Source organism: Carcharhinus amblyrhynchos, unplaced genomic scaffold (genome assembly GCF_965287045.1).
Source record: "Carcharhinus amblyrhynchos unplaced genomic scaffold, sCarAmb.v2.hapA scaffold_799, whole genome shotgun sequence".
Classification (NCBI taxonomy): Eukaryota; Metazoa; Chordata; class Chondrichthyes; order Carcharhiniformes; family Carcharhinidae; genus Carcharhinus; species Carcharhinus amblyrhynchos.
The window spans coordinates 52,834-67,683 of NW_027650539.1; the positions used below are offsets into that span (position 1 = coordinate 52,834).

General features: G+C 56.1%; 1 protein-coding gene across 1 annotated transcript in view; it reads left to right on the forward strand.

The window, feature by feature from the left end:
* The window catches only part of LOC145340138 (arf-GAP with Rho-GAP domain, ANK repeat and PH domain-containing protein 1-like), a gene marked incomplete at its 3' end in the record, with an annotated part of 57,090 nt that extends 44,439 nt beyond the window's left edge, over positions 1–12,651 (forward strand). Inside the window, exons 6-10 of the mRNA XM_080184565.1 lie at positions 5,411–5,480; positions 8,578–8,698; positions 9,771–9,985; positions 11,933–12,039; positions 12,452–12,651. Coding sequence (XP_080040691.1) covers positions 5,411–5,480; positions 8,578–8,698; positions 9,771–9,985; positions 11,933–12,039; positions 12,452–12,651 — 713 coding nt within the window. The remainder of the gene's footprint in view (positions 1–5,410; positions 5,481–8,577; positions 8,699–9,770; positions 9,986–11,932; positions 12,040–12,451) is intronic.
* Positions 12,652–14,850: the final 2,199 nt, after the last annotated feature.

Consider the following 14,850-nt stretch of genomic DNA (forward strand, 5'->3'; position numbering starts at 1 on the left):
TCAGTTTCCCTCCTGTTAAATGGGAGAATACGGGATAGACTAATAGGGAGTAGAGTCAGTGATAGGGGAGAGTGTACATGGGGGTGTGGGAGGGGGAATGGGGGGGTAGAGTCAGTGATAGGGGGGAGTGTACATGGGGGTGTGGGAGGGGGAATGGGGGTAGAGTCAGTGATAGGGGAGAGTGTACATGGGGGTGTGGGAGGGGGAATGGGGGGAGAGTCAGTGATAGGGGAGAGTGTACATGGGGGTGTGGGAGGGGGAATGGGGGGAGAGTCAGTGATAGGGGAGAGTGTACATGGGGGTGTGGGAGGGGGAATGGGGGGGAGAGTCAGTGATAGGGGAGAGTGTACATGGGGGTGTGGGAGGGGGAATGGGGGGGTAGAGTCAGTGAGAGGGGAGAGTGTACATGGGGGTGTGGGAGGGGGAATGGGGGGGTAGAGTCAGTGATAGGGGAGAGTGTACATGGGGGTGTGGGAGGGGGAATGGGGGGGTAGAGTCAGTGAGAGGGGAGAGTGTACATGGGGGTGTGGGAGGGGGAATGGGGGGGTAGAGTCAGTGATAGGGGAGAGTGTACATGGGGGTGTGGGAGGGGGAATGGGGGGGTAGAGTCAGTGAGAGGGGAGAGTGTACATGGGGGTGTGGGAGGGGGAATGGGGGGGTAGACTCAGTGATAGGGGAGAGTGTACATGGGGGTGTGGGAATGGAAGGATACAGGGAGATTGTGAATGCTCCATTGCTGAATATCTTTAAGACTGGGACAGAGAGAACGTTAGCCTCTCAGGGATATAAGGATAAACAATGATTTGATTAAGTTTGAGATTGACAGATGTGAATTGAGGGACTGTGGGGATGGTACGATTCAGACAGGAGCCCCAACCATTGATCTCACTGAATGTCAGAGCATGCCTGAGGGCCTGAATGGCCTCCTCTGTCTCAAGAACAGGAACAAAGAACTGTACAGCACAGGAACAGGTCCTTCTGCGCCTCCAAACCTGCACCAATCATGATGCCTGCCTGAACTAAAACCGTACGCACTTCCAGAGTCTGTATCCTTCCATTCCCGTTTTATTCATGTATTTGTCTCGTTGCCCCTTTAATTTCACAATCATACCTGCTCCCAGCACCTCCCCGGGCAGCGAGTTCCAGACATTCACCACCCTCTGTGTAAAGAAAAACTTGTCTCGTCCATCTCCTCTAAACTTTTCCCCTCGCACCTTAAACCTGAGCCCCGAGTAATTGACTCTTCCACCCTGGGAAAAAGCTTCTGACTATCCACTCTGTCCATGCCTCCCATAATCTTGTAAACCTCTATCAGGTCACCCCTCGACCTCTTACTGTTCCAGTGAGAATAATCCGACTTTCTCCAACCTCTCCTCGTAGCTAATGCCCTCCATACCAGGGGCAACATCCTGGTAAATCCTTTCTCTACCCTCTCCAAAGCCTTCACATCCTTCTGGGAGAGCGGCGAGCAGAATGGAACAGTGTATTTTAAATGAGGCCCAGGTGAGGCTCTGGACAGCTGTGGCATGACCTGCCAGTTTTTAAACTCAGTGCCCTGCCCGACGAAGGCAAACATGCCGTGCGCCCTCTTCCCTACCTCCTCCACCTGCTTTGCCACTTTCAGTGACCTGTGTACCTGTACGCCCAGGTCCCTCTGCCTGTCAGTATTCTACCGTTTACTGTCTAGCTCCTCCATGCTGATGTTAATGTGCTTCTATCGGTGTGTTAATGAAATGAGTATTGCTTCATTGCTGTCACTGCGGGTGCGTGACTCACTGAACGCACTGATTAACTTCCTCTTGCGTGACCAGCTGGAAGAATCAGGAAGGAGTCTTGATGAGAAACAGGGTCTATTCCAGTTGGCAGCTAAATCTGAACCGTCTGAATTCCGGAATGTTCTCTTTCCTCCAGGCTATTGGGTTTGAATTATTTCTCTACGGGAAACATCTTCAGGTCTGCTGGAATGCAATGTTCACTGCCTGACTTGTGTTTGGCTTCTGATTATTTTTTTCAAAGCAATGTAACTTTTATTTTTGGTTTTCTTCCTGCTGTGGTAGTTTTTTTTTGGTTGGTGGGTGAAGACTTTGGCATATCGTGTGGTGTGATAGAATCCCGAGGCGGCTGATGTTGGTGACGGGGTCAGTCTTGCATGCTCAGGGGGTGTGTAGAATAGAATCTTACCGAGGCCATTCATCCCGTTGTCCCCATGCTGGCTCATTGCAAGAGCTCTCCCACCTTCCCCTCCCCTGCACCACCAACCCCCCCGATATCCATGCGACACTCTCCTTTCCAATAATTACCCCGGTCGCCTTTGGAAAGTTATTATTGAATCTGCTTCCACCACCTGTTCAGGCAGCATCTGCCAGATCATAGAACATAGGGAAACTACAGCACAAACAGGCCCTTCGGCCCACAAGTTGCGCCGATGATGTCCCTACCTACTCGGGTTACCTATAACCCTCAATCCTATCATGTCCCATGTGATCATCACATGTTTAAAAGATAATGAGATTTGTGTCTCTCCCTTCTGGTTCTTTTTCCAATCCCCTTCAATCTGTGTCCCTCTGGTTACCGATACCCCATGCCACTTTCTCCTTATCTGCTCTATCAAAACCTTATGTAGAGCCATCGATTCCCTACAGTGCAGGAAGAGGCCATCCCGCCCCTCGAGTCTGTACTAACTCTTCAAAAGAGCATCCCCATCCAAGCCCTCCCCTCAGCCCCATCCCTGTAACCCCACACATTCACCACGGCCAATACACCGAACCCACACACCTTCAAAGTTTATTTATTAGTTAAAAATAGGCTAACATTCACACTGCAATGAAGTTACTGTGAAAATCCCCTAGTCGTCACACTCTGGCGCCCGTTCGGGTACACCGAGGGAGAATTTAGCATGGCCAATTCACCTAACCAGCCTGTCTTTCGGAAACCCACACGGACACGGGGAGAATGTGCAGAATCTGCACAGGCAGTGACCTGAGCCGGGAATTGAACCCGGGTTCCTGATGCTGTGAGGCAACAGTGCTGACCACTGTGCCAGCATGCCTCCCACTTTGGACACTAAGGGGCAATTTAGCACGGCCAATGCACCTAACCAGTATGTCTTTCAGATTGTGGGAGGAAACTGGAGCACCCGGAGGAAACCCATGCAGACACGGGGAGAATGTGCAAACTCCACACAGACAGTGACCCAAGCCAGGGATTGAACCTGGGTCCCTGGTGCAGTGAGGCAGCAGTGCTAACCACCACCACAAAGAACATAAGAACATAGGAAATAGGAGCAGGAGTCGGCCATCTAGCCCTTCGAGCCTGACCCGCCATTCAATAAGATCATGGCTGATCTGAAGTGGATCAGTTCCACATTCCCGCTTTCTCCCCATAACCCTTAATTCCCTTGTCTATCAGAAACTTATCTACCCGTGACTTAAATATATTTAGCGAGGCAGCCTCCACCACTTCAACAGGCAGAGAATTCCAGAGATTCACCACCCTTTGAGTGAAGAAGTTCCTCCTCAACTCCGATCTAAACTGCACCCCCCTTATCTTGAGGCTGTGCCCTCTAGTCCTGCTGTCCTTTCTAAGCGGGAAGAATCTCTCTACCTCTACCCTATCCATCCCTTTCATCATCTTATACATCTCTATAAGATCCCCCCTCATCCTTCTAAACTCCAACGAGTACAGACCCAGTCTACACAATCTCTCTTCATAGGTCAGTAAGATTAATTCCACCTCATTGTAACCCTTCCTTTTGCAATAAAACAGGGTTCTGGATGGTAAACTCCCTTTAAAAGGGGGCTTTTGTTTTCCTTCCGATTTGAATTTTGAAACAAGATCTCCTGTTCTGTGTCTGGGAAATGTTGGCGATCATTCCACGTGACTTTAATCTGTGAACAATGACTGTGGGTTGTCTGCGCTGTGCCCGAGGCTGCCTGTGTGTGTGTATTTAACCCCTCACAAACCCCCTGCATTCCCGACACAGGGAGATAGTTACCCCCCCTTCCTCCTCCCCCAGTACAGGGGGTGTGTGGGCGTCTCTGTAATGGGGGTGGTATTGGGGGGGAGTGGGTTAGGGAATGTGGAAGGGGACAGGAGGAGATTCAGCCTGGGTGGGTGAGGGGTGCGGGTGGATTTGGGATGATGTGGGTGGGTTTAGGGGGGAGCGGTTTGATGTGGGGAGGGTTGAGGTGAAGGATGGTGAGAGGGTAAGGGGGAAGGAGACGTAGAGATGTGGGGTTGTGTGTGGGTGAGGGTCTGTGAGTGAGGGGGATCCAGGAGGGAGTGGGAGTGAGTGTGATGGGGTGCGGGTATAGGGACATGTGGAGCTGAGGGGAGATGTGGATGAGCGGATGTGAGAATGTGTGTCAGTGAAGGACGAGTGGGACTGTGTGGGTGAGGGGGTTATGTGTGGGTGTGGTGAGTGTGGGTGAGGGGGGTATTTGTGGGTGTGGTGGGTGTGGTGTGTGTGGGTGAGGGGGTATATGTGGGTGGGGAGATGTGGGTGTGGTGAGTGTGGGTGAGGGGGGTATTTGTGGGTGTGGTGAGTGTGGGTGAGGGGGGTATTTGTGGGTGTGGTGAGTGTGGGTGAGGGGGGTATTTGTGGGTGTGGTGAGTGTGGGTGAGGGGGGTATTTGTGGGTGTGGTGAGTGTGGGTGAGGGGGGTATTTGTGGGTGTGGTGAGTGTGGGTGAGGGGGGTATTTGTGGGTGTGGTGAGTGTGGGTGAGGGGGGTATTTGTGGGTGTGGTGAGTGTGGGTGAGGGGGGTATTTGTGGGTGTGGTGAGTGTGGGTGAGGGGGGTATTTGTGGGTGTGGTGAGTGTGGGTGTGGTGAGTGTGGGTGAGGGGGGTATTTGTGGGTGTGGTGAGTGGGTGAGGGGGGTATTTGTGGGTGTGGTGAGTGGGTGAGGGGGGGTATTTGTGGGTGTGGTGTGGGTGAGGGGGGTATTTGTGGGTGTGGTGTGGGTGAGGGGGGTATTTGTGGGTGTGGTGAGTGTGGGTGAGGGGGTATATGTGGGTGTGGTGAGTGTGGGTGAGGGGGTATGTGTGGGTGTGGGGAGTGTGGGTGAGGGGGGTATTTGTGGGTGAGGGGGGTATTTGTGGGTGAGGGGGGTATTTGTGGGTGAGGGGGTTATGTGTGGGTGAGGGGAGTGTGGGTGAGGGGGGTATTTGTGGGTGAGGGGGAAGGGTGGAAGGTGTAGGTGTGCGGTGGGGGTGGGAGGGGGTATTTCACTGTCTGCAGTGTAGCCCCTGCCTCTGTGGGTTGTGGCTGATGTTCAGTAAAGAGGAGGGGTTTTTGTGACAAAGTTCTCAGGTTGATGTGAAGAGTGAATTACACCCCAGAGATATTTAACCTCCAACAGTCACTGCTCTCTGATGTCTCCCTCTCTGTCTCTCTCTGTCCAAACCACAGTTCCTACATTTACCAGCGGCGATTTGTCAGACTGGACCCTGACTACCTGAGATACTTTGAGAATGACAAGGTGAGTCTGAAGTCCTGAGTGGGAGTCGCACCGTGGACTGAATCATGGACCTTTACAGCACAGAAGGAGGCCATTTGCCCACCATGCCAGTACTAGCCCTCTGAAAGATCTGTCTTGATTAGCCTCATTTCCCCTTTTGCCATTTCTCCAAACATTTCCCTTTCATGTATTTATCCAACTCCTTTCGAAGGTTAATCAGCTTCCACCACCATCCTGGGCAGTACATTCCAGATCACAACACTTCCTGTGTAAACGTACAAAGCTCCTTTGTGTCCCCCCTGATTCTTTTGTGAACAAGTGTATTTTAAATTGGTGTCCTTCTGCTTACTGACACTGCCTGCCACTCAAATGGTTTATCCTTAATTATTCTATCCGAGCCCTTCATAATTCCCACCTTCTTTCTCCAGCCTCGTCCCCCTCATTCCTAACTCTCCGCTCCCTGGAATCGTAGAATGCTTACAGCACAGAAGGAGTCCATTCTGCCCATCGTATTAGTGTTGGTTCCCTGCAAGAGCAAGTCACCCAGTCCCGTTCCCCTACAGACCTGTACCTGTCTTCAATAATCCCCAGTTTCTTCTTGAAAACCTCCAATTTTTTAATTCATTTGTGGGACATGGGCATCGCTGGCCGGGCCAACATTTCTTGCCTGCCCCTAGTTGCCCTTGGAGGGCAGTTGGGAATCATCCACATTGCTGTGGCTCTGGAGTCACATGTAGGCCAGACCGGGTAAGGATGGCAGATTTCCTTCCCTAAAGGACATTAGTGAATCAGTTGGGTTTTTCCAGTGGTTTCATGGTCATCAGTAGATTCTTAATTCCAGTTATTTTTTATTGAATTCAAATTCCACCATCTGCTGTGGTGGGATTCGAACCCGGATCCCCAGAACATTAGCTGAGTTTCTGGATTAATAATCTAGCGATAATACCACTGCGCCATTGCCTCTCCCTCCTGTATTGAATCTGTCTCTGCCACACTCAGCCAGTGGACTCGAGACCCTATCTCTCAGCTTCAGACAAAAATATAGAATCGTGGAAATCAGATAGTGCAGAAGGAGGTCATACAATCCCACCCAGGCCCTATCCCCACAAACCCATACATTTACCCAGTTAATCCCTCCAACCTACACATCCCAGGACACTAAGGGGTAATTTAGCATAGCCAATCCACCTAACCTGCATACCTTTGGTCTGTGGGAGGAAACCGGAGCACCCAGATGAAACCCACGCAGACACGGGGAGAATATGCAAACTCCACGCAGACAATGACTGGGAATCGAACCCGGGTCCCTTAAGCTGTGAGGCAGTAATGCTAACCACCGTGCCACCCATCCATATAGATTTACTAACTTGACTAAATAATTTGAAATTTTTGTGCCTGTAATGAGTAGGTTAGATAAAGGGGAAACACTAGATGTAGTGCACCTGGATTTCCAAAAGGCGTTTAATGTTGTGCCACTCGAAAGATTAATAGGGTCTGGTGGAAATGGATAGAGGATTGGTTAATAGACGAGGTTTAGGGATTAATGGGGCATTTCCAAGGTGTGATGAGGAAGTATCCATATTGGAGCATCAACTGTTTACTGTCAATATTAACGGCTCGGGCAAAGGGACCACAAGTAATGTATCTGCGTTTGCTGATGCTACTGAAGCTAGCTTGGAATGTAAGCTGTGAGAAGGATACAAAAACCTGTACAGAGATGTGGACAGGTTAAGTGAATTGGTAATAAGGTGGCTAATGGAGTTTAATGTAGGGAAGTGCGAGATTACTCACTCTTGACATAAAAACAGAATGTTTGTCAAAAAGCTTGAAGCTACTCAGTGTTGATGTTCAGGGAGTGTGTGTGTGTGTGTGTGTGTGTGTGTGTGTGTGTGTGTGTGTGTGTGTGTGTGTGTGTGTGTGTGTGTGTCTATGAGGAACCTGGTAAGTTACCATGCAGGTACAGCAAATAAATAGGAAGGCAAATGGCCTGTTGGCCTTCACTGTGAGGGGAGTGGAGCGAAGGATAAAGCAGCTTTGCTACAGGGTTTTGGTGAGACCGCATAGAACATAGAACGCTACAGCACAAACAGGCCCTTCGGCCCACAAGTTGCACCGATCATATCCCTACCTACCAGGCCTATCTATAACCCTCAATCCCATTAAATCCCACGTACGTCTGGAATCCTGTGAGATAGATCAAAGATTGGAAATAATGGTTAAAATACATCGTGAGGGAGAAATCAGATGAGGAGAGAAAGAGCTAGAAATACAAAAACTGCGAGGGAGTGTTTCTGTGAGTATTTTGCGGTAGAAAAGAGTAACTCAGGTTAGCCGCAGAGCGGGAGTAGAGAAACGGGGAGAATAGCAGAAGGGTCAGATGCAAATTTTGTGTTTGTCCTGACTGTTGTCAACATGGTTTTGTGAAAGGGAAATTGTGTTTGACTGATTTGTTAAGAATTCTTTGAGGAAGCAACAAGCTGTGTGGATTTAAGGGAAGCTGGTAGATTGTGTGGAGGCTGTATATTCTCATGGATAGAGGATTGGCTGCAAAGAGGAGACTGAGAGCAGAGATAAATGGGTTATTTCTGGATTAGCATGAGTAGAATGGCACAGGGATCGGTGCTGGCACCTCAGACATTTACTATCTATATCAATGGTTTGGATGAGGGAACTGAAAAGCTAAATTTATTTGATGATACAAAAGGGAAGTTTTAAATTTATTTATTAGTATCACAAGTAGGCTTACATTAACACTGCAACGGAGTTAGTGTGACAATCCCCTAGTTGCCACACCCCTGCGCCTGTTCGGGTACACCGAGGGAGAATTTAGCGTGGCCAATGCACTTAACCTGTACATCTTTGGTCAATGGGAGGAAACTAGAGCATTCAGAGAAACCCCGCAGACACGGGGGAGAATGTGCTGACCCCTCACAGGCAGTGACCCGAGCCGGGAATCGAACCCAGGTCCTTGGCGTTGCGAGTGTTTGCCACCGTGCTCTATCCACAAAACTTAAGTTCCTCGTTGCTGGGGGAGAAACGTTTCGCTTTGGTTCACCGGCCTTTGAAACGATTTTGTGGCTAACGTTTCCCCTTTCGTTCCCCGTCCTCTGATTTGCAGGAAGTTTATTCCAAGCGAGTCATCTCCGTAAAATCCATCACCCAAGTCTCAACTGTCGGTGATCAGAAGTTTGAGGTCATTACATCGAACCGAACCTTTGTGTTCCGGGCGGAAAGTGACGGTGAGTCCGGAGAGGTTCTCCCGGGTTTTGGTGGACTTTACCGGGGAGGGGGTGGAGTGGACGGGATTGGATTGGGAATCTCTCGGCTTTGCTCTGTCCAGAGATCTGGCGATTTTTCCCACCTCTCTGAGCCTGGCACGGGTTGTGCGATCCGGGAAGGTGGCGTGTGTTCTGGAAGATGGGTTGGTGCCCGGCGTAAACGGGTTTGCAGTCGCCCCGGTCCCTTTCTACTGAGCTGGACTGAATCAGAAATGCCGCGAGGCTGATTGGCGCGAGAGTGACTGGGATTTCCAGCTCGCTGGCGAGTTTGGAAGGCGACCGTTCCTCCCTCCTCGTCCCGGAATGTTCCCGTCTCTCTGCCGGGACCTCACAAGGGCACAAATCACTGCTGGTCCCCGCCAGCGGAAGGCTGGCACGACGGTTACACTGAGGGTCTTGGAGGTCACTGAAGCCCCTGGGTGATGGGGCGCATGGTCAGGCAGTACCCAGCTGGCACTGCCCACTGGACACTCTGGTAATGACCTCCCGCTGTGGCACCCGCTTGTGTACCAGTGTCACTGTCGAGGGGGAGGAGGGGAGCTGTGTTGAGGGAGGGAGGGGGAGTTGAGGGGGAGCTGTGTTGAGGGGGGGAGGGGGAGTTGAGGGGGAGCTGTGTTGAGGGGGAGCTGTGTTGAGGGAGGGAGGGGGAGTTGAGGGGGAGCTGTGTTGAGGGAGGGAGGGGGAGTTGAGGGGGAGCTGTGTTGAGGGGGGGGGGAGTTGAGGGGGAGCTGTGTTGAGGGAGGGAGGGGGAGTTGAGGGGGAGCTGTGTTGAGGGGGGAGGGGAGTTGAGGGGAGCTGTGTTGAGGGAGGGAGGGGGAGTTGAGGGGGAGCTGTGTTGAGGGAGGGGGAGTTGAGGGGAGCTGTGTTGGGGGGGGGAGGGGAGTTGAGGGGGAGCTGTGTTGGTGGAGGGAGGGGGAGTTGAGGGGAGCTGTGTTGAGGGGAGCTGTGTTGAGGGGGAGCTGTGTTGAGGGGGAGCTGTGTTGAGGGCCGGGTGTTGAGCTGATCCCTGACTCTGGGATGTTGTCTCTGGCAGGAGAACGGAACAGTTGGGTGCGGGTCATCCAGCAAACCGTGGAGGAGAAGAGGGACAAGGACGACCTGCCGATGGCCCGTGTTTCCGATTATTTCCTCCGGGACAGCCTTCTGGAAACGGGGCCAAAATCCGGATACCTGGAGATCCGGACCTCACGGCACAAGATCTACGTGTCAATCCGTGGGGATAAGGTGTGGCTGTATAAGAACGAAGAGGTGAGTATTGTCTGTCTTCCCTTAACACCCATCAGTTTGTAAAGAGCCAATCATGCTGCAGTAGGGGTTATTTGAATGTTAATTGTCCAGGAGACCACTCTGTTCATCATCCCTGTGCTAGCTCTTTGCAGAACCCACTCCCCTTGCTCTCTCCCCATCGCCCTGCAAACCTTCCCCCTGCGAGTTTATTTCATCCAATTCCTTTTTGAAAGTTGCTATTAAATCTGAATCTCCCCCTGGGCTGGGTAACGTTCTCCGTCCCCCTGTAGACGGAACGCTGTGCTTCAAACTCCTGTTCAAACACCTGAACTCAGGATCCAGTGCAGGGTCGGGGGAGTGCCGCACTGCCAGGGGGGGTGGGAGTGCCGCACTGCCGGGGGGGTGGGAGTGCCGCACTGCCAGGGGGGGTGGGAGTGCCGCACTGCCAGGGGGGTGGGAGTGCCGCACTGTCAGGGGGGGTGGGAGTGCCGCACTGCCAGGGGGGCACGCTGCACTGCTGGGGGGGTGGGGGAGGTCTGCACAGCTGGATAGAAAGGCAGGATTCAGGAACCACGGATGACCAGGGAGATTGTAAACTTAGTCAAAAGGAAAAAGGAAGTGTTCAATAGGGTGAAGCAACTAAAAACTGATGAAGCATTTGAGCAGTGAAAGTAGGAAGGAACCATCCACTGACTCTGTCTAACTGGAATTAAATTCCACTAGCTCCCGTGGTGGGATTTGAACCCCTGTCCCTGGGACATTATCCTGGGCCCCTGGATTACTGGCCCAGTGTTGTTAGCACGTGATGACTGCCTCCTGGTTTGAGCAGACAGTGGAAGCCCCTCAGACGCTGAAATTATCCAGGTGCTGTGACTCGAAGCTTCGAAACATCCCGAGTTCTGAGGGCTGGATCTTAGAGGCTGCATCAGACTCCGGACCCCCCTCCCCTGGCTCGCGCTCCCGGACCCCCCTCCCCTGGCTCGCGCTCCCCGGACCCCCCTCCCCTGGCTCGCGCTCCCGGACCCCCCTCCCCTGGCTCGCGCTCCCGGACCCCCCTCCCCTGGCTCGCGCTCCCGGACCCCCCTCCCCTGGCTCGCGCTCCTGGACCCCCCTCCCTGGCTCGCGCTCCCGGACCCCCCCTCCCTGGCTCGCGCCCCGGACCCCCCTCCCTGGCTCACGCTCCCGGACCCCCCCTCCCTGGCTCGCGTTCCCGGACCCCCTTCCCTGGCTCGCGTTCCCGGACCCCCTTCCCTGGTTCGCGCTCCCGGACCCCCTTCCCTGGCTCGCGTTCCCGGACCCCCTTCCCTGGTTCGCGCTCCCGGACCCCCTTCCCTGGCTCGTGCCCCGGACCCCCCTTCCCTGGCTCGTGCTCCCGGACCCCCCCTTCCCTGGCTCGCGCCCCGGACCCCCCTCCCTGGCTCGCGCTCCCGGACCCCCCTTCCCTGGCTCGCGCTCCTGGACCCCCCTCCCTGGCTCGCGCTCCCGGACCCCCCCTCCCTGGCTCGCGGTCCCGGACCCCCCCTCCCTGGCTCGCGCTCCCGGACCCCCCCTCCCTGGCTCGCGGTTCCCAGACCCCCTTCCCTGGCTCGCGCTCCCGGACCCCCCCTCCCTGGCTCGCGCTCCCGGACCCCCCCCTCCCTGGCTCGCGGTCCCGGACCCCCCCCCTCCCTGGCTCGCGGTCCCGGACCCCCCCCTCCCTGGCTCGCGGTCCCGGACCCCCCCCTCCCTGGCTCGTGGTCCCGGACCCCCCCCCCCTCCCTGGCTCGCGCTCCCGGACCCCCCCCCTCCCTGGCTCGTGGTCCCGGACCCCCCCCCTCCCTGGCTCGCGCTCCCGGACCCCCCTCCCTGGCTCGCTCACCCCCACAATGTGATTTCTGTCACTCTGTGATGTTTCTCTGCACCCCCCCCACCCCCACCCCCACCCCCACCCCGACCCCGACCCCGACCCCGACCCCCCCCCCACTGCAGGATTACAGATTGGGAATCGGGATCACGTCAGTGGAAATGAATGTCGCGACGGTGAAGGATGCCGACAGGCGGGGTTTCGACCTCACCACGCCGTACAAAACATTCAGGTACAAAACCCCCCCACCCCCCACCGCGGGCTCCCCCACCCCTCACTCCGCCCCTCCCCGCACCTCCCACCCTTACCTGAACACACACCCCTCCCCACGCGGTCCGACTCCTGCACCCGCACTCCCCACGCCCCAAAGCCCACCCTCACTCTGAACGTACACCCCCCCCCCCCCCCCCCACACACAGCCCCTCTCTGCATGCCCCCACACAGCCCCTCACCAATGCAGCCCCCTCCCCACCCCTGCACCGGCCCCATCCTGAACGTGGCCTCCTCTCTACTCCCCCAGCAGCCCCCACCCCACCCCACCAACCCCATTCCCCCTCCCAATGCTCAGCGTGAGCCCCTCTCCGTGTGAAAGGCGCTATAGCAATGTACCTCTGCTAACGGTTCTCTGTCTGTCTGTGCCGCAGTTTTGTCGCAGACACGGACAGTGAGAAAGAGGAGTGGGTAGAAGCCCTGCGGGAATCCACAGCCGAAGCCCTGTCGAACTACGAGGTTGCCGAGCGGATCTGGGCGGTGGAGTCGAACACTCACTGTGCCGACTGCGGGACCCCCAAGCCCGAGTGGGCCTCCATCAACCTCTGCCTGGTGGTCTGCAAGAAATGTGCAGGTAACAAACAGCCGGGGGTGGGGGGGGGGACAGCTCCCTGTAACACAGTGACTCAGGTGGGCTACAGTCGCAGGGAGACGGGTCACAGTCCGGGACACGGGACCCTTCCCGCTGGGAACTCTCGTCCCCCTCACAATCAGTATCATCTGGTTTGAGTCTCACCCCAAACACGGAGCAAAAAACCCAGGCAGCGCTCCTGAGGGAGTGCCGCACTGTCAGAGGGTCAGTGCTGAGGGAGTGCCGCACTGTCAGAGGGTCAGTGCTGAGGGAGTGCCGCACTGTCAGAGGGTCAGTGCTGAGGGAGTGCCGCACTGTCAGAGGGTCAGTGCTGAGGGAGTGCCGCACTGTCAGAGGGTCGGTGCTGAGGGAGTGCCGCACTGTCAGAGGGTCAGTGCTGAGGGAGTGCCGCACTGTCAGAGGGTCAGTGCCGAGGGAGCGCCGCACTGTCACAGGGTCAGTGCCGAGGGAGCGCCGCACTGTCACAGGGTCAGTGCTGAGGGAGTGCCGCACTGTCAGAGGGTCAGTCCTGAGGGAGCGCCGCACTGTCAGAGGGTCAGTGCCGAGGGAGCGCCGTACTGTCAGAGGGTCAGTGCCAAGGGAGCGCCGCACTGTCAGAGGTCAGTCCTGAGGGAGTGCCGCACTGTCAGAGGGTCAGTCCTGAGGGAGTGCCGCACTGTCAGAGGGTCAGTGCTGAGGGAGCGCCGCACTGTCAGAGGGTCAGTGCTGAGGGAGTGCCGCACTGTCAGAGGGTCAGTGCTGAGGGAGTGCCGCACTGTCAGAGGGTCAGTGCTGAGGGAGTGCCGCACTGTCAGAGGGTCGGTGCTGAGGGAGCGCCACACTGTCAGAGGGTCGGTGCCGAGGGAGTGCCGCACTGTCAGAGGGTCAGTGCCGAGGGAGCGCCGCACTGTCAGAGGGTCAGTGCCGAGGGAGCGCCGCACTGTCAGAGGGTCAGTGCCGAGGGAGCGCCGCACTGTCAGAGGGTCAGTGCTGAGGGAGCGCCGCACTGTCAGAGGGTCAGTGCTGAGGGAGCGCCGCACTGTCAGAGGGTCAGTGCTGAGGGAGCGCCGCACTGTCAGAGGGTCAGTGCTGAGGGAGCGCCGCACTGTCAGAGGGTCAGTACTGAGGGAGCGCCGCACTGTCAGAGGGGTCAGTGCTGAGGGAGCGCCGCACTGTCAGAGGGTCAGTGCTGAGGGAGTGCCGCACTGTCAGAGGGTCAGTGCTGAGGGAGTGCCGCACTGTCAGAGGGTCAGTGCTGAGGGAGTGCCGCACTGTCAGAGGGTCAGTGCTGAGGGAGTGCCGCACTGTCAGAGGGTCAGTGCTGAGGGAGTGCCGCACTGTCAGAGGGTCAGTGCTGAGGGAGTGCCGCACTGTCAGAGGGTCAGTGCTGAGGGAGTGCCGCACTGTCAGAGGGTCAGTGCTGAGGGAGTGCCGCACTGTCAGAGGGTCAGTGCTGAGGGAGTGCCGCACTGTCAGAGGGTCAGTGCTGAGGGAGTGCCGCACTGTCAGAGGGTCAGTGCTGAGGGAGTGCCGCACTGTCAGAGGGTCAGTGCTGAGGGAGTGCCGCACTGTCAGAGGGTCAGTGCTGAGGGAGTGCCGCACTGTCAGAGGGTCAGTGCTGAGGGAGTGCCGCACTGTCAGAGGGTCAGTGCTGAGGGAGTGCCGCACTGTCAGAGGGTCAGTGCTGAGGGAGTGCCGCACTGTCAGAGGGTCAGTGCTGAGGGAGTGCCGCACTGTCAGAGGGTCAGTGCTGAGGGAGTGCCGCACTGTCAGAGGGTCGGTGCTGAGGGAGTGCCGCACTGTCAGAGGGTCGGTGCTGAGGGAGTGCCGCACTGTCAGAGGGTCGGTGCTGAGGGAGCGCCGCACTGTCAGAGGGTCGGTGCTGAGAGAGCGCCGCACTGTCAGAGGGTCAGTGCTGAGGGAGCGCCGCACTGTCAGAGGGTCAGTGCTGAGGGAGCGCCGCACTGTCAGAGGTCAGTGCTGAGGGAGTGCCGCACTGTCAGAGGGTCAGTGCTGAGGGAGTGCCACACTGTCAGAGGGTCAGTGCTGAGAGAGTGCAGCACTGTCAGAGGGTCAGTGCTGAGGGAGTGCCGCACTGTCAGAGGGTCAGTGCTGAGGGAGTGCCGCACTGTCAGAGGATCAGTGCTGAGGGAGTGCCGCACTGTCAGAGGGTCAGTGCTGAGGGAGCGCCGCACTGTCAGA